Raw genomic sequence first — 23,598 nt, forward strand, 5'->3', positions numbered from 1 at the left:
CTGGATCCGCTGCACCAATTGTAGATGGCAATAGTCTTGGAAGGGGCGGGCTGGTCAATCATCCCGAAGATCCCTAAGGTCAACTCAGCAGTCCGTCCATCACCCCGGCCCCACGCCGGCTCCGAATTCAAGTCCGTTGGAGAACAATTCCCACCTGGGGTTTCCTTCTGTCCGCAGTGGAAACGACCCCAACAAAATTGGGAGGCAAGCAAATCCGCCCACTAGTCTCACTGAAAGCCTGGCCCTTAGCCAGCAGTGTCCAATCCCCGATTGCCAGAGGAGAGAACTGAGACTCAGAGAGGATGGAGCCTGCCCTAGGGCATTCCGAGTCTGGACCAGAAGCCCCTGGGTCAGTTGCCTCTGGAAATGATCTTTCTCTCTGGACCACCGCCCCTCCCTTCCCAAGAAGGAATACATTACCAAAAAACCCAACCTGGACTTGCTGTAGATGGGACAGTGTCCCCTAGGCCTTAAGTAGAGGACTAGAACAGACATCCCAGCCAAGTAATTGATTTCAACATTTATTAATCTCCCCCATTTTAAGCCTCGCAATGCACTCTGAACAGAAATAGAAATGAACCGCCCCTGCCCTCCTGGACCTTACATTCTACAGAAAAAAATAATGAAAACACACACACACACACACAGAGATTTTATATATATTTTATATATATATATATATATAGTAATTAAGAGAAAGGAAAACACCCAAAATGCACCTTGAAGAGGGATTGCTCAGTGGCAGAAAATCTGGGCAGGAACAGACCTCAGGAATCAAGTTACGCCAACCCATAGGCAAAAAAAAAAAAATTAAGCCCACTCCCCCCCAAAATAAAAACCCCAACAAAACCAAAAAAAAAAAAAAAACCAAAAAAATTTCGTCAAGGAAGAGCTCTTCCACTTTGGGACAGCTCTGGTAGGAAACTGCAATAAGCCTGAAAAGAGACGGCAGGCAGATTTTCAAACTTGAAGAACTTGTATTTTTTCTTGGAAGTAAGAGAGCCAAGCCAATCTTCTTGAGCAGGGAACTAACACAATCAGACCTTTAGGCTAAGTTTATTTGTGCAACTATAGTGAAAATGTATGGGGTAGGCAAGTGAGGCAATTATCAGCCAGTGCCAGCTCTGGAATCAAGAAATTCAAATCTAGCTTCAGACACTGGGTATCCCTAAGTCACTTCCCCGTTTGTCTCAATTTCCTCATCTGTAAAATGAATTGGAGAATGAAATGGCAAACCACTCCAGTTATCTTTGCCAAAAAAAAAAAAACCCAAACTGGGTCACAAATTGTCAGCACAATTGAAAATAAACAAAATCAAAGATCTATGAAAGACAACTTAATGGCTATGTGCAAAGAGGTTGAAAAATAAAAGATGACTTGTGAATCTAGGGGACCAGTCAGGATAGTGGTGCAAGCTTGGTGGTCTCATTAGCTTTCAGGGATTCAATGATCATCTCTATTAAGCTGATTCTCCTATCTATTCATCTAGCCCCAGTCTCTCTAGAGGACTATAGCTTCCTTGCATGTTCAGGGCAGAGCAGGACACTCTTGGCAACAGGACATCCATTCTCATCAGTCACTTGACAAGGATCCCAGCTTGAAAAGAAGTTTGTAACTTCAATTTAACTGCCCACCCAAATCACTCTCAGATTGGAGGGTATGTAATGCCATATGGTCCGTGTATGAACAAGAATCTGGACAAGACCACAAATAAGTGGTCATCTGATCTCCTATTCATGTCCTCTATAGGTAACATTCCATTTTGGGGCAGCTCCTATAAGCATAGATTTAGGGACCTCAGAACCCAAATTGTTAGGGAAATTATATTGAGCTGAGATCTGCCTCTCAACAGCCCATGATTCTCAATTCAAAGTCCACAAACCAACAGTAATTCAGGTACTTTGACAACTTTCGTGGACCCCCCCCATTCATCTGTTACCATGGTTTCTGATTTCACCTTTGCAACATCATTCTACTATGACCCCTTCTCTACTCTTGACACTATTATGGTTCAAACCCTCACCTCCTTGATTATTACAATAATCTGTCTATGTGTCTCCCTGCCTTTCACAGCACCCCTCTCTATTGCTTCCAGGAGCAAATACAAAATGCTGTTAGGCACTCAAAGTCCATCACCCAGCCTCCTCTTACCTTTCTTGTCTTCTTACCCCTTACTCCCAACACATACACTTGGGTCCAGGTCCACCTCAGCACCAGTATTCTCTAGCCGTCGCCCAAGCCTGGATTGGCTCTCCCTCCTCCAGACTCCTGACCTCCCTAGTTCCCTTGCTCCCAACTAACATCTTCTCCAGGAAGCCTTTTCCAACCCTTCCTATTCATCCTGTATAGAATCTGTATATTTGCCCAATGTCTTCCCCATCTTTGAATGGGTCTTAACCTCAGTCAAACTGTGACCTGGTAAAGACCAAGCCTAAAAGGCCAAGGTCTCCCCAAGGTCTCCCACTGCATCCAAGGCCATCTCCAGTCATCTAGAACCCTATCTGGCCATTGGACCCAGATGACTCTGGAGGACAAAAGAAGGCTGACTTTACACAGCACCCCTTCAGTCAAATCCAATTTAGATATGCTTGTCATGGCATCACCTCCCTGAAGTCTGAGACGTTTTCAAAAATGAAGGCCATGGGGTGGCTAGGTGGTGCAGTGGATAAAGCACCAGCCCTAGAGTCAGGAGTGCCTGGGATCAAATCTGGTCTCAGACACTTAATAATTACCTAGCTGTGTGGCCTTGGGCAAGCCACTTAACCCCATTTGCCTTGGGAAAAAAACCTAAAAAAAAAAAAATGAAGGCCAAACAACCCCAAAACCCTGAGTGCAGGGACTACCTCTTGCCTCTTTTTATAACCCTATAATTTAGGGATTTCAGAAAGTCCTAGGGGAGGAGATTCTCTGCCAATACAGGTTGGCATCTTTTTCATTAAGTCATAGTGAGTTACCAAGGGCACTGAGAAGTTCGTTTACTGATTTCCCCAGGCTTACACAAAACATCAACAGTCAAGACTTCAACTTGGGGATTCCTAGTGAGCTCTCTAACCACACTGTACCCTCATCTAAAACAGAAGTGCTTGAAACAGTCCATTGCACCCCTCATTTCACACACCAGGCTTCACAAATGAGGACTAGAAGAGCACGGAATTTTGAGGCTGCCAGATCACAGCTGACCCACTGAGCTGGTGAAGTCCAAAGCCTTTCTCCATCTTGTAAATATGAGTACAGGACTTCTAAATGCACCACCACCCCCAACACACATACATACACACTCACCCAAAATTCCCTAACAAAGGCAAAGAAGCGCTTTTCCACAGAAATCCACAGCCCCCAGTGCCCTAAATGGTTTAATTGGAAGAATTGATTAGGGGACAAGGGGAGAGACACAGAGACGAAGGTAGCTAATGAAGAGTGGAAATCCAGGGTTAGGGAAGACAAGGCAAGGGGGGAGGGGAAGACCCTAGGATGCAGAGTCAGAGGCCTCTGAGCTGTCCTTGATGTCAGTACTCTCTGTAGTCTCGCTGACTTCACTAAGGTCTTTGCTGTTACTGCCGCTGCTGTCCTCAGCTGTGGGGCCTAGGCCCTTCTCCTCAAGGCAGCAGTTCCCCACATGGTTGATTTTGGGGTCCATCTTGTTCTCCAGGGAGTCCAGCACCCGATGTTTACCTTTCTCCTTCACCTCCAGTTGCTTCCTCAGCTACCATGAAGGTGAAAAAGGACGAGCAAATAGACGGACAGGTGGAGGAACAGATGGATAGTAAAAGGACAGGGGGGGAAAGGGGGAAACAGAGAGAATCAGGAGGAAACAGAGAGACCATCCTGTGTCTCTAGGAAGAGGCAATGTGGTATAGTGGAAAGAGCACCGGACCAGGAGGGAGTGAGGAGACTTGGGTTCTAGTCCTGGCTCTGCCGCTGTGACCTTAGGCACGTCCTTTCACCTCTCTGGACCTCAGTTTCCTCATCTGTAAAATGGGACAATGATGCCTGCCCTGCTTGCCTCCCTCACACACAGGTCCCAAGGATAAAATAAAGATAAAGGAGCTAAAAGTTATTTATAAATTTAGACACATTTCGATGTCATATAAATCGAAGTAAAGGGTTTTCCCACCTCTTTCAGGCTTACACCTGGACCTGGACCCAGCCCCAGCCCCAGCCCCAACCCCTCCAGTGATGGTCCCATCTGCCAGACTATTCAAGTTGGGCGCATGTGCACTAACCCTCAGACTCCTGCTAACCAAAGCATCCTCTATGCCAGGGCTTCTAGTCTGAAGAAGCCAAATGAAACACTTCTCTCAATTGTAGTTTTAAATAATTGAAAGAAATGCTACATTTCTGTTAGAACTAAGTAGAAACAGACATCATTACCCCCCCCCAAGTCTACCCACCCCCTGAAAGCCATACATGGAGCCCGGTTAAAACTTCTGCTTGAGGTGGTTGTTCTCACCATGGGCATTCACCACATACTTCCACATCCACACCTCCATCTTCCTCCATTCCCTCACATTTTATCAGAGAGCCAAGTTGTCACAGAAAGTCAGAGCTGGTAGGGACCCTCATTTATGAAGCCCAAAACCAAACATTTCCCTCAGGGGAGCTATTGGGGCCCACAGGGGCAAGAATCCTTGCCCAAATAACAAACAGCTGAGTCTAGGACCCAAGTTTCCCAAATCTGAAATTTGGCAATGTTTCCATTCTTATCCAACTGTATGGACTCTAGAAAGTCTGAATCTGGGGGCTCTACCAAGCTTCTCCAGGGTCTCCCCTCCCTCTCCCCAGGGCTACCAACCCACAGGGTGACCTACCTCTTCTGCCATCTGGGTTAGATCCCGCTTCATAGCATAGGCATCCTCTCCGTCGGCATAGTATTTGGGCTCCACTTCACTAATCCTTGAAAAGAGAATAGGAAAGAGGGAAAATAGAAGCCTAGTGGAAGGAATTGTCCTCCCTGTTCTCCCTCTCCTCTGTTGCCATGTAAAAACAAGAGTCCAGCAACCATCATTTGGATCTAGGAGCCAGTGCCCAAAGAAGCCTACAAGCTGACACAAGGCCATTAGTTCTCAATTTCAAATGAAGAGAAATTAAAGTTGTGGGTGCTTGAAGGAATACCTTGGGGAACTAATCAGCTCACATGTCTTGAACTATTAACAGAAAACCCCTCCCCCACCCACCTGCTCCGCCCAGGTACCTGCCACTATACACTGAGCACCGAGTCTGGAGTCAGGAAGCCTGGAGTTTAATTTCCACCCTGGACACTTACTATCTTCATGAGCCAGGGCAAGTCATTTAACCTCTGCCTTAGTTTCCTCATCTGTAAAAGGGGGATAATAACAGTACCTATTCCCAGGGCTAGTGTGAGGATCAAATGTGTGCTAAGCCTGGTATTGCTTATTTTCTTCCCCCCCCCCCCAGATCTGGTCACATCTGGAGTATGTTTGGTCTTGAACTTTAAGAGCTACATAGCCATGAGGATGATGCAGGGGCTGCTGGCTGAGGCCTTGGCAGCTGGGCCCTAAATTTAGAAGCCTGGGGGAGGGGATGGGGGTAAGAAACAGCAGCTCCTTCTCCAAGGGCGGATCTAATAGCACCAGGGAAGAGTATAAGAACTCTCTGGTGGGAAAGAGGGAATGGCAGGGTTTTGGCAGTGGCTGGAGACCAGTAGACCCTCATGCTGAGTTTCCTCCATCTGGTTCTGCCCTTCTAGTTCACGACTGCCACTACCCACAGCTTATTTGGAGCACGTTCAAGATCAGCCCTCTGTCCAATAAGCATCACTAGCCAACTCTTGCAGGGAGTCACAAAGAAATACAAGGAGCACAAAGCAGTTGTCATCCTGCCCTGAGAAAGCATCCCATAACTCATTTCTACCTACCAAAGCTGGATCATCATTCACCATCCACATCACTCATATCTTTAAAGAACTCCAAGGGCTCCAAACTCTCTTCACAATGGTGAGGCAGGCAGCCCCACTATACAGATGAGGAAACTGAAGCTCAGACACTTGTCCAAGGGTACAAAGCAAGTAAGTGTCTGAGGCAGCCTTTTAACTCAGTTCCCCTGACTCCAAAAACCAATGGTCTGTATTTTATCATGCTGAATAGCAGCATGAGAAGTAGACCTCAGAAGTCACCAAGTCCAACCAATCCTCGGTACAAATGAGGAGACAGGGAGGGACTCGTCCAAAGGTCACTGACCTAGAAAGCAGCCCAGCCGGGTGGAGAAGTCAAGTCTCCCAGCTCTCAATTCCATGCTTTCTACTTGATCACATCTCCAGTCTCTTTGTAGGAATGGGGGCACATCTGCCCTGGCCTGCAACACTTGTACTAAAGTCAAACAGGCTGCAGGCAATTTTTTAAACTACATCCATATGGGAGGTCAGAGAATTAAGAGTCTTTTCCTGGCCTCTCCCTCACTTACGACCCACCTTGCCTAGTGTAGGCCCAGGCCTTCCCACCTCCCTCAGGAGGGCCTGGTATGACTTACTGAAAGTTAAGTGTGTTGGAATACAGATGCAGGGCTGCCCGGTTACTGTAAGACAACAAACGGTCAGTGAACATGGTGGACTTTAGAAGGGAAGGTCATCACTGCACCCCCTCACCTCCATCACCCCCAGTCCCCAACACATCCATCTCTCCACTGCTCACCTCAAACCAAGACCTCACTCCCCATCCTCTGTGCAGACCAATCTGACACAGTCCTCATTCCTGCCTCCTAGTTTACGATGGACCCTGTTCATGGGGCCCTCCCTAAATCTTCTTTCTCTGATTTAAAGGGAAACCTTTTCATTTTCCCTTTCACTCCATCCTTTGCTCCTGGCTCTCACCTTTTTCTGACATGCAGGGAGACATATTTTGCATTGAAGTTTTCAATCATAGCCCTTGAGGCCTGGTCCATGAGCTTTTGTGCTAGACCTAGCCGGCGGTGGGAACGCTTTACAGCCTAATAGTTTAAAAGAGAATAATCACAATTGGGGGTTGTGAAGGGAACAGATCAGGACCTACCAACTGAGTCCATACTCCCTTTACCCATGAAGCAGAAATTCCAGTCCCAGGTCTGATATAGAGAAAGAGGTCTACGTACCAAGGATGTGATGTGTCCGTGGGGGACATCATCTGGATCTTCCTCCCTAGGACCAGAAACGAAGATGAAAATAGAGGAGGCATAGCTAGAAACTTGCCTGTGAGTATAGCAATACGTGACACAGTAAAGGACACAGATATTCGATGTTAAGCCAAAGTCACCAATCATCTCTTCTCTATGCAATCTGACCGTCTTTTGGAAGTCCTAATTCTTTAACACTGGTGGCCTTTTCCTTCTCTTGGTTATTTTCTGCTTTCTAGATTTTCATGATGCTGTTCTCTCCTGCTTTCTATTTTGTTTTGAAATCCTTCTCAGTCTCCTTGTTTCATACACAGTGCTGACTGGGGAGGTTCTACAAGGTTCTGTCCCAAGTTCTATCTATCATCTTCTCCCTTTACCCTCCCAGAGTTCCAGGATCTTCTTTAATACCTTCCTAACTGAATTTCGATATACTTGGTTTCTTTGTAAACCCTATATTTACTTTAATTTATGCCCTGAAAAACATGATTCTGGGAAGGAATCCCTGGTCTTCACCAGTGTGCCCAAGGGGTATCATGCACCACCTACAGGAAGCCTTCAGGGATTAAAACCTTACTTTTTTTTGTTTTTTTTTTTGTTTTTGAAAGGCAATGGGGTTAAGTGACTTGTTCAAGGTCACACAGTCATGTAATTATTAACTATCTGAGCAGACTTGAAGTCAGGTCCTCCTGACTCCAGGGCTGGTGCTCTATGCACTGCGCCACCTAGCTGCCCCAAAACCTTACTCTCTATATCAGATAGGCACCACACTCAGTGAACTAGCTAGTCCCTCCCCCCCGGGGACACACACACACACACACACACACACACATGCATGTACTCACACCTAGAGACACGCAGACATACACTCACACAGACCCACAAGATAGACATAAACTCAGACACACACACACACACACACACACAGTCAGAAACACAGACACCCACACTCACAGAGACAGTCAGACAGACATATATACCCATGCAGAGACAGACAGTAATACACTCATGGAGACACAGACTGAAACTTAGACATCTACACACAAAGACACAGCCAGGCATTTTAGTCACACAAACAGACAAACAGTTACACACACAGACACTCAGTCACACACATTCAGAGACACTCATACAGAAACATACATACAGACATACTGAGATGCACGCACAGACATAGCCAAACACACCCATACACAGACATAGAGATAGACTCACACTCAGACAATGCAAATTCCTAGTCACATAGCCAAAGACATTTACATGCAGACACTCATATAGTCAAAGAGACACAAACACTCATACAGACACACAGCCACACACTCAAGAGACAAAGCCAGACAGACACAGACACACATACACACTCAGTCACATAACCAGACATAGACATATCCCCCCCTCCATATACACTTCCAGCATGGTCCTTTGTATATTCATTCCTGTTTTAATATTTTGTCTTTGGAATTCTTAACAACATCTGCAGTTTTGATCTGAGATGTAGCAACTCATTGGTTTACTGATTTTTTTTTTACAAGTTTGATACCTATTCTCTAAAGAAAACTGGTAGCTCCCCAAGGGGCATGGAAGAAGACAAGCATTTCTTGACTACCAAGTGCTGGGCATTATGCTGAACACTTTTCCCAGATATGCTGAGTCTTGGATCTTTTCTCTTTCCCTTGTGGCATTACCATAAGGTCCTTCCCTATATACAGTAGGTGCTCCCCAATGCTTAAATAACAGAAGAGACTCAGGACACCAAAAGGGATTACCCCTCTTATACATGCAGCCTCCCATAGAAGCTGGAAACTGTAACCCTGTTCAGGGAGAGGCCACAATTGTTAGAAGAGCAAGTCCTACATGAAGATTTAGGGTTGAAAGATCTGTAGAATAGTCAGGAAGCTTCAGTTCCTGGTTTGGAGAACCAAAGGGATATGAGGGGTGTGAGTCTAAGAAGCAAAACTAGGGTCTGGTGGTGGTGGGGAGCTTGGCCTGTGACTTTGACCATACAGGGAAAGGGGGGATAGGGGCGAAAACAACTCACATCTTGGCTAGGACGTAGCCCACGATCTTCCCATTCTCATCTTCAGCAATGTAGGAGAGCTATAAAGGGGTTGGGGAGGTTGAGAAGGGAAAAAGAATAAATGATGAGAGTGGCAAAAGAATAAATCTGACCCTAAACCTTTGAACGCACAGAAAATCATAGAATGTCAGAGCTCAAAGGATCATAGGCTAGATTACAGTTGGGAAGGTCACCCCAGAGATCAGGAAGTCCAATGAATTCCTGCTTTACAGATAGGAAAATGGAATCTCACAGAAGGAAAGTGACTAGCTGTAACTCCTGTCTCTTCTTCAGGGTTTTTTGTTTTGTTTGTTTTTTTTTTTTTTGCAAGGCAATCGGGTTAAGTGGCTTGCCCAAGGCCAGACAGCTAGGTAATTATTGAGCGTTTGAGAAGGGATTTGAACCCAGGTACTCCTGACTCCAGGGCCAGTGCTCTATCCACTGTGCCACCTAGTTGCCCCAAGGGTTCCTTCTACCACCCCTGAAACCAGTGACTGTTGTCTCTCCTTCCCACTGGATCCCAGTCCACTCAACACTAAAGTCCCATCTCCTCCCTCATTCCCTCTGAATACACACCTGAGGCCATGATAGACCATGGTAGAAATAGTATTTCATCTGATAGTTTTCTGGAAGACACAGCAGGTTACAGTGCTGCATATTCATCAGGTCCTCTGGCTGGGGTAGGGTGGGAAATGACAGACCAAGGGTCAACTCTTGAACTTTGGTCCATGGGGATCTCACCCAAAACACTTTGCTGTTGTCCACTAATTTTTGAATTGTGTCTGACTCTTCCTGATCCCATTTGGGGGTTTCTTGGTAAAAATCACGGAGGGCTTTGCCATTTCCTTCGTCAGTTCATTTTACAGATGAGGAAACTGAGGCAGACAAGGTAAAGCGACTTGCCCCATGGTCATACAGCTTGTAAGTGTCTGAGGCCCGACTGGAGCTCAGGAAGAGGAGTCTTCCTGACTCCAGATCCGGCACTCTGTCCACTGAGTCATCTAGCAGCACCAAAAACACAGTTAGGGGGCGCCCAAGGGCCCAGCCATTCCGGCATGGGGAGATTGTGTGACAGACTTGGGAGCGGGGTGGTATGGGTGCAGGAACAGAGAAGAATTATGGGAATGGAATCAAGAGAAGATGCTACAAGATCTCTTCCCTCCAAAACCCAGGGGTAGCCAGGGGTGCGGGGCTGAGACCCGGTGGCTTCCTTCTGAGGCTCCACCCCAAAGAAGAAGTCCCGCCTTAAGACAATTTAGTGACGCATGCGCAGGCTCACAAACTGCCAGCCCCTTCAGAGCCATGCGGCCTGGACCCTTTTCCTCCTTGCTTTCCTCGGGGTCCTGACTTCCGTCCCTCCCTTACCCGTGCGTTGCGGATGTTCATGGTGCCGACACCCAAATGGACCTAGTCGGCCTCAGTACTGAGAGGAGGCAAGCACTGCCCTACGAACCGCCGCTGCCGCCGCCAACGTGCCGCTGGATGCAGGCCGCTGCTAGACGGTAGCGGAAGGGGCGGGCCTCAGCCGAACCACTTCCCGGAGCAGCGTCCAATTCCCTGCTGCGCGGGGGATTCCCGCCCCACGACCGAGGTGCTACCCAATAAGCGGGCCGGTGCCTGCTCCTCTATTCCCCTGCCCCCTGGAGCCATTGGACTGCTCAAGGAAGGAGTATCGAGGCCAGGCGCTTCACAGGCCGGTGGGCTGGGCTGGCCCGGCCGCCGACACCGCCTACTCCCGGCCAGCTCGCGGGCCCCGCCCCCTGCCCTCTGCATTCTACCCCCTCCCCGCAGCAGGCCGACTCTCGCTCAACTTTATGGAAGCTTTATTTCAGACTTTATTTCAGGGACGGAGGGGGCGAAGGTCCGAGGCCTCTCAGCTCCCTCGCCCCCTGGTTATTGCCCTCTGAGTCCTTGGGCGCTGGGCTTTAGGAGGCCAACAGGAGGGCCTTGAGGAGCTCCTCACACAAGTACAGGCATCTGGGCACGTGGAAGCAACCTGTGTGGAGAGCCCAGGATGAGGCGATGTGGCAGCGCCCCCACCCCCGGACCCGCCCGGGCTCCCCCTCGGCACTCACCTTTAAAGGGTCCCCCCTTGAAGCTGAGGGCCACTTTGCCTTCCCGGTTCAGATAGCCATACCATTCCCCATGCTCCAGATCTGAGAACTGCAGGTGGGAAACAGGGGTAGGAGTTGGGGGGAGGCAGCCAAGGGTAGGGAAAAACCCAACCCCCTGCCACTCTGGGCCCTAACAATGGCACGAGAGTGTGAGGGTAAAGTGATGCCCAGGCAGGCCAGGCCAGGCTACTTCCTCCACCTTGATGTGATAAGAAAGAGCACTGGAAGGAGAGACAAAGAACACATCCCAGCTTTGCCTGTTTTCTCTCCAACAAGCCCTAACCTGTTCTCCAGGCTTTCATCTACTCCAGAAAACTTTGAAGGATCATCAGAATCATAGTTTTAAAGTTGAGAAGGTCCTTACAGATCCATCTAGTCAATGAGAGCAAAGCTCAGGTCCACAGAACAGAAATGTCTTGTGGGGAAATCACCTAGATATAAGGGGTGGCAGGAATCAGAGGATCCCCTCACCCTCCTGCTCTCTTCACTGAACTACTTTCAGATTTCAAAGGCTCAGCTTTAAAAGGGTTTCAAAGGCTCAGCTTTAAAAGGGTTAGGTCATTCCTTTAAAAATTCCTTAAAGCTCAACGAACTGATTCCTCTGGGAAAGCCAGCCTTGTGCTTAGAACCATAAGAAACTAGGGCTCACCCACAACTGATCAGGGGGTAGAATCTTATCATGTTACAGCTAGAAGCAGTCTGAGAAAATGGCCAGAGAGCCATTTTGAAAAACTCCTCTCAAATGTAAAGTACTTTTTCCAAGGCTGCCAAAGCTCTTTAATCTGATATATATGATCACTTCATAGATCCTCATAACTATCACAAGTAAATGTTAGGACTCTCATTTCACAGACGGAGTTCTGAGGTCAAAGAGCACAAATGGAATTCAAGAAGAAGAGAACAGGGGGAGCTGGAGTAATAAGGGATCATTTCCTGGAAAAGGAATGTGTAGGAGTGAAAACTAGCTAGTACAAAATAAAATAGGACCTGGAGAATGTCTTTGTTCAAACCCCAGCTAAACTCACCTCCTGCAGCCCATACACCTTCAAGGCCTTCCTACCCCTCCACTAATTCTATCCTCAAACAAGGCCCCTGCTTTGCCCACTGTGCCACCTAGTGGGCCCCTGCCTACATTTCCAACAGCTGTTGGTATCCATACCAGATCAACCTTTGACACCTTTCCTGCTTTTACTGTTACTTTTTTTCTTTTGGATCACTGATTATCTTTTTCTACATTCACCTGTGGGTAGTCTTACCCCATCTCAATCCCTCCCTCCTTGCCTCTTCCTCAACAAGGATGCTTTCCTTCCTTCCCTGTTCACCCCAGTCACAAAGCTCTACAAGTGGCCCCAGAACTAGATCAAAACATAATTGATACAGCTAGGTGGCACAGTGGATAGAGCACCAGCTCCGGAGTCAGCAGGACCTGAGTTCAAATTCAAACTCAGATACTTAATAATTACCTAGCTGTGTGGCCTTGGCAAGTGACAACCCCATTGCCTTGCAAAAAAAAAAATATTGCAAAATGTATGTGGCTTTCTAAATTAGAATGTGCCTAGTAGGGATCCTGAAGGACAGTTCAATAGTCTTGTATCTGTCTTACATAGCACTGCTTCGCTATTACAGAACAAACCTCTGAAGCATCGAGACCAATCTCCCCTTGAAATCTATAATATCACTATCTCCCAGACCTCTACCTTCCCAGCTTGCAAACTAAACCCACCAGTTCCTTCAATCTATCCTCCCCATCGTGATCACCCTCTTCTAAATATCCAAACTTGGCAGTAGTCTCCCCAATATGAACCAATATTTTCTAAATATGGACTGACATCTGCCTATAATTTTTTTTAGCTAATTGGGGTTAAGTGACTTGCCCAAAGTCAAATAGCTAGTAAATATCTGTGGCCAAATTTAAACTCAGGTCCTCCTGACTCCAGGGTCCCTGCTTTACCCACCTAGCTGTTGGTAATCCAACCAGGTCAACCTTTCACACCTCCTGCTTTTACTGTTAGAGTATTAGAAGTATTTGGCCTTTTTCACTTGGATCATTGATTATCTTTTTCTACCTGTCAGCAGACAAGGTTCTTAGTTTTATCCTATTCTCAGTCTCTCCCTTCCTTCCTCCCTCCTTGCCTCTTTCCAGCCTAACCAACCCTTAAGCAAAACATGCAGACCTTGGCTTGCTCAGCCTGGAGATCTTTGAAAGTTTTCTTACCCGCTCAAAGGTATATTCAGCAACTTGGCAGAAAAGGCGGAGCAAGCTGGGGTCCCTGGTCTCACTGTAACCCATAAGGAAGGCAATCATGGCTTCACTGTGGGGCCACCAGAGTTTCATGTCCCACTCCAGCTTCGGTATGGGGAAGAAAGGACAATCTTCAAGCACTCATCTCTGACCCTTCCCTCTACCCCTTCAACTCTGTCTCCTTTTTCTGTACAAACCTACTTTATATTCACTTCTTTAGGATGGTTTGCCTGAGCCCCACTGGCTCTTGTCCCTTTCCCAGTTATAGTATTCTCTTCATCTCCAAATTCTTTTTTTTCTTAGGTTTTTGCAAGGCAAACAAGGTTAAGTGGCTTGCCCAAGGCCACAGAGCTATTAAGTGTCTGAGAGTGGATTTGAACCCAGGTACTCCTGACTCCAGGGCTGATGCTGTATCCACTACGCCACCTAGCTTCCCCTTCATCTCTATTTTAGTCCAACACTTGTGTCCAAAGTTCCGTCCAGCTTCCCCCACTTTAGGGCACAATTGTTTCACTGTCTTGTCATCCCCCATCAGTTTTAGAGTCCCTTCATCACCTTTTGTCCAGTGTAAGAACTAGCGACCCTCCCCCCCCCAGCATTCCCTGGCTATGGGCAGGTCAACTGTACAATTCTTTTTTCAAGGATTCAGGGACCTAACTAAGCAAAGACCAAGATGCTGGGGTTTCTTACCTGTGTGGGACAGAATCTATCTGCATCCTGAAAGTAAAAGATTCCCCCATTTTCATTGTCCCAGCCTGAATGAAAAGGCTGCACCATGAATTTCTCAATGATGTGAGCCTTGAGTTCAGGATTTCGATTCCGAATGGCATGGCGGAGCAGGAACCAGCCAGCCTCCAGGGTGTGACCTGAGGTGGGGATTCCAATTGGTCAGATCCCTATATTTCCCCATCCCCAACTCTTAGCTGGACAGTAGAAGGGCCCACACATTTTGATTCGATTTCCTTTCCCTCTTCTGCCTCAGCAGTGCAAATCACTTCACTGTCTTCTATCATAGAAATCTCAGTTAAAGCTCTGCTTTGGCCCAGACTGTTGCCCAATTTGGGAGCTCCTCAGTCATTCCTCAGGCACCTCAGGCCTTGCCAACTCCAGAAAGCATACCAAAGTACAGGATCTGGACCTCTTTCCCCTCTCCCCTGGGTCTGAGAATGTAGATAGCCTCAATCTCTTCTTTGTACATAAATCAGATCCCTTCTTTTTTGTCTTGCTCTAGAACATACTCTTCCCGTTCCTAGACCCAGGGTCCATTCACCTGGATTTTGTTGTCTCCCCAGGCAACCAGGAATCTCCTTGCCATCCTTAGACACGTTCTCCAATACAAGCTGGCCATTCCTCTGTCAGGTTGGGGGGCACAGGGGGAGGGGGAAACTTAGTAGTCAGTCCTCCACTTAGCTTTTAAGGGGTTTCCTTCCTTGGGCCCACCACTAAGATAAACTGTAGCCAAACCCCACACCTCTAAAACCAATCTGAAGTTGCTGAATACAACTCCCTCTTCCACCCATCCCTCCACCCTCAGCCCCTAGAGCACCCAACCTGGAGATGTTTCAAGATGTCCTGTGTACACCATTCACCCAACTCTGCATACTTTCGAGTCATCATGTCATCATCCTCCCCAAGCTGATCCACCAAATTGAGCATCATCATAGGCACAGCCATAGAGTCAACATTTGGGGCCCCTGAGAGATGGGGTTGGCCCAGGCCAGTGGGGTCTACTCGAACCCAGTAAATAATCTGATCCATCATCTCCACTGCTTCCCTCTTGGGAAAGAGGAGGAAATAAAGTTAGGTTGAGTCTCTTAGATCAACCAGAAGGTCTTGCCAATTCCTCAACCTTTTTCTTCTGCGATTCACCTGGTTTAGGCCTCTGTCCCTGAATCTAGACAGGATTATGGCCTTCCCTTGCTCTGGACACCATCTCAACACAACCTCCCAGCTATGCACATTTCTAGGTCTGCCACTTTTCAGCTGTGTGAACATGGTCAAGTTATTTCCCTCCCTGGGCTGTGTATTCACTCATGTGGAAAATTAGATGATCTAGAGGATCTGCGCCCCACATACCTGGTAGCGGGGGTCACCAGTGGCCTTCCACAGTTCATCCATGGCCATAGTGTAAAAGCATTCGCTGAAGATAGTGCGTTGAATCTTGACAGGGCGACCATCACGAGTCAGCACAAAGGCACATTTTTTTGCTGGTGGGGCTACTCTGGCATGGCGGATGAGGAACTCTCCTCCTGGAAGAGTTGCAGTTGGGGAAATGGACTCCTTACATTCAATTCTGAAATCTCAAACCACTTTTCCAGGATGGGTGGAGATTGAAAAGCCTTCCCTGGCAGGGCTATTCCAGAGGAGGAGGCCTCTCATCCTAGGCTGGGCTGTACCATGTGCAAGGGAGAGGAGAAGAGGAATTTGGGGACAGGGGTAGGGGAAATGGTATTCAAGTACCTGCTTTGGCTGCATCCAGGATCTCAGGAGAGTGGAAACGCTGCAGTTTTCGGTAGAGCCGGCAGTACATCCAGACCTGGAGTGATAAAGTGAGTTATGGGGGAGGGGGAGTCTATAACCACAAGGACTGCAATCTTCCTTAATGTGGAGGTGGGAGCAGCTGCATCAACCTCCACAATCTGTGGTCTAAGAGGGACTTCTAGATGTGTGTGTGCTTGGACAGCTGGACCTTGGAGCTTATTACCACCTTGGGGTCAGAATAGGTGGGCCTCCACTGAGATGAGGACAACCTTACCTGCCTCCCCTGCAGCCATACATACTTGAGGTCATCATATACTTGACCCTCCCTAGTGAGGCAGGTGAAGAAGCCCCTGTAAGGAAGGAAGGGAGATGAGAGGAGAGGAGGCTGCTTCTACTTCTACAGATTAATCTGCCATATTCTGGTAGCATTAAGAGTGGGGGCAGGGCAGCAGTTTCTATGGTTAATTGTGGGTATGTTAAAAGATATCTGGACATTTCAAGTTCAAGGAGAGGAGACAAGAGTCTTAGGAAGGGGCTAGGAGCCTGGGGCCTGGGGGGGGGGGGAGAAGGGAAGGCAGGGAAGCCACACTGTAGCTCTGTTATTGGTGGGTGGGGGCAATAAGTTGGCAAAAAGGGTTAGGGTTTGGAATGAGGAATAAAGGACAGGTGTCCAAGAAGTGATCCTTACCCGTGATCTGAATCATGGGAGTATTTGGTCCAGAAGGTTATCACTCGGTCCAGCTCTTGCTCCACTCGCTCCTTCCAGGTGGCCAAGGTGGCCCTCTCCATGTCCTAGGCAAGGAAAGGAACAGAGACTCTGTGCTCTAAGTTTAAGTACAGGACCCTCCATGGCACCCCCCCTACAACCCCCCACTCCTCCCCTTCCAAACTCCTCCCTGGCCTGCCCCTACACACACACACACACACACACACACACACACACACACACACACGCGCGCGCGCGCGCGCGCGCACGAACAGAGGCACTCCTCCCCCCTCCACTTACACATCACATACACCCCTCACTCTGAAACACACCCTTCCTCTCTCACACTTACTCACATCTCCCTGTCTGCCTCCTCCACACCCTCCCAACACACTACAATCTACCTCACTCCCTGCCCCCTCCTCTCACACACCCCTCTCCGCCCCCTCCCATTCCCACACACACCCCTCTGGGCTTCCACACGGTCGTCCCCCCCCCCCCATTCACACTCACACATCCCTGCCCCTCTCAAACCCACAGAGGGAGCCCTAGTCCAGAACAAGTGGAGGAGGCTGAGGAGAGCCTAGCTTCCTCAGCACCCTCCCTCCCCAACCCTACAGCCCTCAGAAGTTAGCCCTGGAGGCTAGAGGCTAAACCTGGAACTGGAGGCAGAGAGACCGGGGCTGGAGGCTGATCCTGTGACTGCTCAGCTGACTACAGGCAGTTCCTGAAGCCGGAAGGGGAAAAACCCAGGACCTAGGCTGGGGGCCTGAACTATAACCTTGAAGGCTTGGGGAGGGGCTAAAGTTGAAACTCCCTCCTTTTCTCTCCCTAGCCTACTCTCTCCCCTCCTCCTCTCCCTCTCCAACTCCCCGGCTAGCAGCGCTTTAACCCACGCCTGGTCTAGCAGGGCTTAGAAAAAAGATACAATGACTCTCCACTCTCTAGGGTGTGCATGGGGAGAAAAGGAAATAAAGAAAAAGGATCTCAATTCCTATCACAACACACTGACTATGCGTCTTTGAGGCACATCGTTTCCCTAAGCCTCAGTTTCCTCCGGTGTAAAAGTGAAGGGGCTTGGCCGATTTATGCTTAAAGATCCCTACTAGCTTTGGGCTGTGAATTAGGGGGCTTCCTAGCCCTCTAAACTCCTGTCCCTGTCCACCCACACCCCACTCCACCCCAACATTCACTCTGACCTTCTGGGGAGGATTGAGCCTGCAGTAAATGTCCGTTAAGGGGCAGCTAGGTGGTACAGGGGAGAAGGCATTAACCCGACAGACGGGAGGGTCTGAGTTCAAATTCAGCCTTAGACATGGAACAGCTTAAATGACCCTGAACAAGTCACTTCACCCCAATTGCTTCCTCTCAAAAATGAGAAAAAAAAGGAATTGACTGCTTAGTTGCCAACAAGGAAAGCAGGACCATGGAAAATGGTGACAAGCTGGACTCTTGCTTCGACTCTTAAAAAAAACCCTCAGGGGCTGCTAGGAGAATACTGAATACAACACGACCCTTGCACTCAGAAGTACCGGAATTCAAGTTGGACCTCAGGCACTTAATAATTACCTACCTCCGTGGCCTTCGGCAAGTCACTTAATCCCACTTGTCTTGCAAAAACCTAAAAAAAAACCCAACTCATATTAAACTCTCCAACCTAACACTCTAGAAAGCCACAACTTTGCCCTCGGGCAAAGGAAGGAAGGCAATTATCTCCCCCGCTTTCAAGAGCACCTGTTCACTACCCAAATGACCAACTGAGACTTGCTCAGCTAAATAGTTTCCTTATCTACAACTCCGTGTGAGAGATGGATGGTACACAAAGTACTTGTAAGTATTTGGACATTGCACTAAAAAAATTCTTAAGTTTCTATGGTATATATATCAGGAAACACTATTATTCTATTAGAAAGGAGTGACGGGAATTCAGGGAAGCCTGGAGAGATTTCCATAAACTGAAGCTGAGTGAGAGGAACAGAACCAAAAAAATACTGTACAATTTAAACAAACACCAAAGACTATTACCTCAAATTTAGAAGAAAAAAAAACTGCTATCATCGATCTTGCTCTCTCTTGTACTTTGTTTCTTCTTTAAGGATATGAATTCTCTCTCATCACACTCAATTTAGATAGAAACAATGTAAACACTAACAAATTACCTTCCGTACAGGGTGGAGAGAGGAAAATAAGATCAGGGCAAAAACTGTAAAACTCACAATAAAATCTTTAAAAAAATTTTTAAATTTTTTTCAATAAAAAAATTCTTAAGTTTCTTCCACTTATAGCAATCACTAACCCTAGCATTTTCCCTTTTCTCTCTTGGAACATTCCTCTCTAGTCTTTACAAACCTGACTTGCTTTATAGGACTCAATCTCTCCTGTTTTTCAGTTTGGTTTTTTGCGGGGAGAGGTTACAAGACAATTAAGTCATTTGCCCAGAATCACACAATTAGGTAATTATTAAGTACTGGAAGTCAAATTTGAAATCAGTTCATCCTAACTGCACGGTAGGTGCTTAATTCACTGCACCACCTTGCTGTCCCTCAGTTTCTCTCACATTCTTCTTTCTTTTTCTTTCTCATTCTTGCTCTCTTCCTCTTTTTCTTCTTTCTTTCCTTCCTTTCTTCTTTCTCGTTTCTCTCCTCTTTCATTCTTTCTTCCTCCTTTCTTTTTCTTCCTTCTTTTCTTTCTTCTCTCCTTCCTTTTTTCTTACTCTTTCTTTTTTCTTTCTTCCTTCCTCCTTTTTTCCTTTCCTCTTTCATTCTTTCCTCTTTCTTCCAACTTTCTTCCATTCTTTCTTCTGTCCTTCCTTCCTCTTTCTTCCTCTCACTCTTTCTTTCTCCTTTCTTCCTGCTTTTTTTTTTTTTTTAAGGTTTTTGCAAGGCAAAACGGGTTAAGTGCCTTGCCCAAGGCCACAGGGCTAGGTGATTATTAAGTGTCTAAAGTTGGATTTGAACTCTAGATCCTCCTGACTCCAGGGCAGGTGCTCTATCCACTGTGCCACCTAGCCGCCTCTCTTTCTTCCTTCTTTATCTCTTTTTTCCTCTATTCTCCTTCCTTCCTTCCTCCTTTTCTGCCTTTCTTTTTTCTATCACTTTTCTTTGTTTCCTTTTTTCTTTCCTCCTCCCTCCTTCCTTCCTCTCTTCTTTCCTTTCTTCCTCCATTCCTTCTTTCGTTCCTCCTTCCTTTCTTTCCTCTTCCTTCTTTCTTTCTCTTCCTTCCTTTCTCCTTTACTTCCTTTCTTTCCTCTTCCTTCCTTCATTTTTCTTTCTCTTCCTTTCTTCTTTTTTCTCTTTTTCTCTTTTCTTTCTTCTTTCTGTCTTCTCTTCCTCTTTCTTTTTCTTCCTTCCTTTCTTTCCTCCTTCTTACCTCCTCCCTCTCCTTTCTTTCTTCCATTCTTCTTTCTGTCCTCTTTTTTCTTCTTCCTTCCTCATTCTTTCCTTCTTTCCTCCTGCCTTTTTTCCTCTTTATTCTTTCTTTTCTTTTTTCTTTCTTTTTCTTCCTTCCTCCTTTCTTTTTTTCATTCCTTCCTTCCTTCTTTCCTTCCTTTCCTCTTTCTTCCTTTCACTCTTTCTTTCTTCCTCATTTCTCTTTCTTGCTTTCTCTCTTTCTTCCTTTCTTTCTCCTTCCTAACTTTCTTCTTTCTTTCCTTCCTTCCTTCCCTCTTTCTTCTTTTCACTTTCTTTCTCATGTCTCTTTCTTCCTTTCTCTCTCTTCTTTCTTTCCTCCTTTCTCTTCCTTCCTTTTTTCTTTCTTTCTGCCTTTCTTCTTTCTTCCTTCCTCCATTCTTTCTTTCCTTTCTCTCTTCCTTCTTTCTTCCCTCCTTCCTTCCTTCCTTTCCTCTTTCTTGCTTCCTTTCTTCCTTCTCTTTCTTTTTTCCTTTCTTCCTTTCATTCCTTCCTCTTTCTTTTCTTTCTTTTCTTCCTTCCTTCCTTTCTTTCTCTCTCTTTCTTTCTTTCTTCCTTCCTTCCTTCCTCCCTTTCTTCTCCAGAATTTGAACTCAGCTCTTTCTACTAAAGCACTACTTAGGTGCCCTTCATATCCCTTTTCTTTTAATTGATATTTTATTTTTCCATTTACATGTTATGCAAGCTTTTCAATACTTATCCACTTGCATATTTATAAGTTAATTTTCTACCACCCTCCCTTCCCACCCCCCTCCCCTTGACAGTGAACAGTTAGTGAAAAGTTGTACATGTATTTTGTCACCTTCCTTTTCTTTATTCTTTTTTTTTAAGGCGTGCATTTTAATTCACAAGTTGTTTCAAAAGTTCACAAGCTACAAAAACTCACTGGTTAGGTTCTTTAGCAAAGTAAAAAAGTCTTAAGACAATAAATTTGAGCACAGAAGCACTTTTGTCTGGGGAAAATAACACAATTAAGAAAAGGACCAGGGGCAGCTAGGTGGTGCAGTGGATAAATCGCTGGCCTTGGAGTCAGGAGTACCTGGGTTCAAATCCAGTCTCAGACACTTAATAATTACCTAGCTGTGTGGCCTTGGACAAGCCACTTAACCCCATTTGCCTTGCAAAAACCTTAAAAAAAAGGGGGGGGACCAGTCAGAGACAGTGATTGGGTTTAGATTAACATGGATCCAACTGCATGGTGATGGTAGTGGTTCAGTTTGGGGACGATGCTCCCCAAGAGCAGGTTGCCCTCCAAAGGAGAGGAGCAAGATTTACGTAACAAAGAAGTGCATAGGGAAGTGAGAGGTTATTTGGGGAATTATGCTCCTTCAGAACAGGCTGATCTTCCAAAGGAAATCAAGAGACGCAACTGAGTGAGCAAGTTTTTAAGGGGGACTTGGAGGCAGGTAGCTCAGAAAGCAGAGATGAGGTAACTAGGTTATTTGTGCAGAGACTTAATCCTTTCAGGCTAAGAGGGCATCCATTGTTTGGTTGCTACAGACTTGTTTTGTGCCTGAGGACTAGGATTTACAGGAGTCCTTCCTTGCCAGTTTGGGGCAAGGTACTTTACTAAAAGTTCATTGTCTTCATCTTTTAACCTGGATAATTGAGATTGGTAGTGGGATCACTGTTAATGGAAGGTATATGGTCAATGTAGAGGGAACAGTTTAAAAAATAGATTTTTCTTAACATTTCCCCAACATCAATTTATATTCCTTATGACCAGTATATTCTTTTCTCTGAGGCTCTAGTTAGATTTCTTGTAGCATTCTTTTTCTTCTGGGGTTACCATTTGGTTTTCTCTTAAGCAATAGTAGTTCTTCATTATGTTCCAGCATTTTCATCTGTTTACCTTGATTCGTGCTCCGCCTTGATTTCTCTATTGGAGCTTTGTGCTTTGGTTATTCCTTATTTATCTCATTTGATTGATTGACAAATCATACTTGGTCCTGGATATTGTGCCTAACACCAGACTCAGGCTTCTGGGAATATCTGTTTTAGCTCTGCTTTTTGCTGACTCAACATAGGTTTTGTCTTTGGTTCTTTCTTTGTCTCCTGTATTCTGGAGTTAGCTCTTTAATGGGAATCTGAAAGGACCATTTTATGTAAGCCTGTACTTGCTGATTTTTTTTTTTATTTCTAGGTTTTTTGCAAGGCAAATGGGGTTAAGTGGCTTGCCCAAGGCCACACAGCTAGGTAATTATTAAGTGGCTGAGAGATCGGATTTGAACTCAGGAACTTCTGACTCCAGGGCTGGTGCTCTATCCACTGCACCACCTAGCTGGCCCTTTCTTTAATGGGAATCTGATAGGTTCTAATGACATACTGTTGATTGTATTGATAAATACAATGCCAGCTACTTCTCTTTCCAGGTGACACCTGGACCCTTTTCTCCTCAGCTTCTACTTTGTGTTTGTCAGGTCTACCCTGTCTCCACTTGAGGATACCTACTGACAGCCTCTGTGAGTTTGGCCTGTCTCATCCCTGGTTACCCTAGGTTCAACCATAGTGATGGAAAGGGTGGGAGCCAGACCCAACCCAGGTTGTGTCAATCCTGAGTACACTAGATAAGAGTTCTGTCAACTTGCCTATACTTCAGAAGAACAGATCCAGATGAAAATGGTACTATACATTACAGTCCCATTAACAGGTCATTTTTTCTGTCACTCCAGATGACACTGAAGCCAAACAGTATTACAGTTTTATAAAACTTCTTGTTGAGGTCTTGGAAGACAGGAGAGAAAGAGACAGACAGAGAGAGATAGAGAGCTAGAGCTTAGATCAACATAGGTCCAGAAACTTAGAAGAAAGAAGGAAGAAGGAAAGTGGCAGGGAGCCCAGGAGAGGAAAAAGGATGAAAAGCTTTAAGATCCAGCCACATGGTGCTGAGACCAATATTGTTCCAGAAGAATGGCCAGAGCTTCTAGCTTAGAAAGTTGTGGCCCTGTGAATCTCACCTTCCTTTCCAAAGAGAAATAGGGGAGACCTAGGGTTTGAACCCCTAGAGTATAGAATCAACTCCACTCCTACTCATGGAGTTGGCAAGTCAAGGGTGAAAACATGAGACCAGTCAGAGAATCTCAATTTTAGACCTGAAAGGGTCTAAAGATCATCCAGTCCAAATGCCTCATTTTGCAGGTGAGGAAACTGAGGCCCAGAGAAGCTAAAAGATTTGTACAGTATCCCACAATTTATGACAAACCTGAAATTCCAACAAAATTAAAAAGCAATTTTTCAGGGGTGGCTAGGTGGCGCAATGCATAGAGCACCAGCCCTGGAGTCAGGAGTACCTGAGTTCAAATCTGACCTCAGACACTTAATAATTACCTAGCTGTGTGGTCTTGGGCAAGCCACTTAACCCCATTGCCTTGAAAAAAAACTAAAAAAATTAAAATTAAAATTTTCAAATCCAAGCTTCTTATCCTCAAAATGTTCCTAGGTGCAACTCAAGAAAGGCCTTCACAACGTCCCAAAACACCAAGTTTGTCCCT

General features: G+C 46.3%; 2 protein-coding genes across 6 annotated transcripts; both read right to left on the reverse strand.

Moving 5' to 3' along the window:
- Positions 1–17: 17 nt before the first annotated feature.
- On the reverse strand, positions 18–10,770 carry NAA10 (N-alpha-acetyltransferase 10, NatA catalytic subunit). 3 transcript variants are annotated; one of them, XM_074206887.1, is made up of 8 exons: positions 10,523–10,682; positions 9,734–9,832; positions 9,140–9,198; positions 7,084–7,129; positions 6,827–6,942; positions 6,487–6,531; positions 4,809–4,893; positions 18–3,703 (listed from the first exon to the last, which is right to left on the reverse strand). In XM_074206887.1, exons 1-8 carry the CDS (start codon positions 10,541–10,543, stop codon positions 3,467–3,469), a joined length of 708 nt encoding a protein of 235 aa, XP_074062988.1. In that variant the 5' UTR covers positions 10,544–10,682; the 3' UTR covers positions 18–3,466. The 3 variants fall into 3 exon arrangements, with proteins under 3 accessions (XP_074062988.1, XP_074062989.1, XP_074062990.1); XM_074206888.1 differs by lacking the exon at positions 6,487–6,531 and having other exon boundaries at positions 10,523–10,770; XM_074206889.1 differs by lacking the exon at positions 9,734–9,832.
- A 193-nt stretch (positions 10,771–10,963) lies between these two features.
- Positions 10,964–17,458, reverse strand: RENBP (renin binding protein). Of its 3 annotated transcripts, none has more exons than XM_074202372.1 (11): positions 17,357–17,458; positions 16,683–16,786; positions 16,269–16,344; positions 15,974–16,049; positions 15,590–15,762; positions 15,065–15,289; positions 14,784–14,865; positions 14,204–14,379; positions 13,487–13,618; positions 11,233–11,320; positions 10,964–11,153 (listed from the first exon to the last, which is right to left on the reverse strand). In XM_074202372.1, exons 2-11 carry the CDS (start codon positions 16,781–16,783, stop codon positions 11,083–11,085), a joined length of 1,200 nt encoding a protein of 399 aa, XP_074058473.1. In that variant the 5' UTR covers positions 16,784–16,786; positions 17,357–17,458; the 3' UTR covers positions 10,964–11,082. The 3 variants fall into 3 exon arrangements, with proteins under 3 accessions (XP_074058473.1, XP_074058474.1, XP_074058475.1); XM_074202373.1 differs by lacking the exon at positions 17,357–17,458 and adding an exon at positions 17,239–17,350; XM_074202374.1 differs by lacking the exon at positions 17,357–17,458 and adding an exon at positions 17,214–17,350.
- Between the last annotated feature and the right edge of the window lie 6,140 nt (positions 17,459–23,598).

This window comes from Macrotis lagotis, chromosome X (genome assembly GCF_037893015.1).
Source record: "Macrotis lagotis isolate mMagLag1 chromosome X, bilby.v1.9.chrom.fasta, whole genome shotgun sequence".
NCBI classification, from domain to species: domain Eukaryota; kingdom Metazoa; phylum Chordata; class Mammalia; order Peramelemorphia; family Peramelidae; genus Macrotis; species Macrotis lagotis.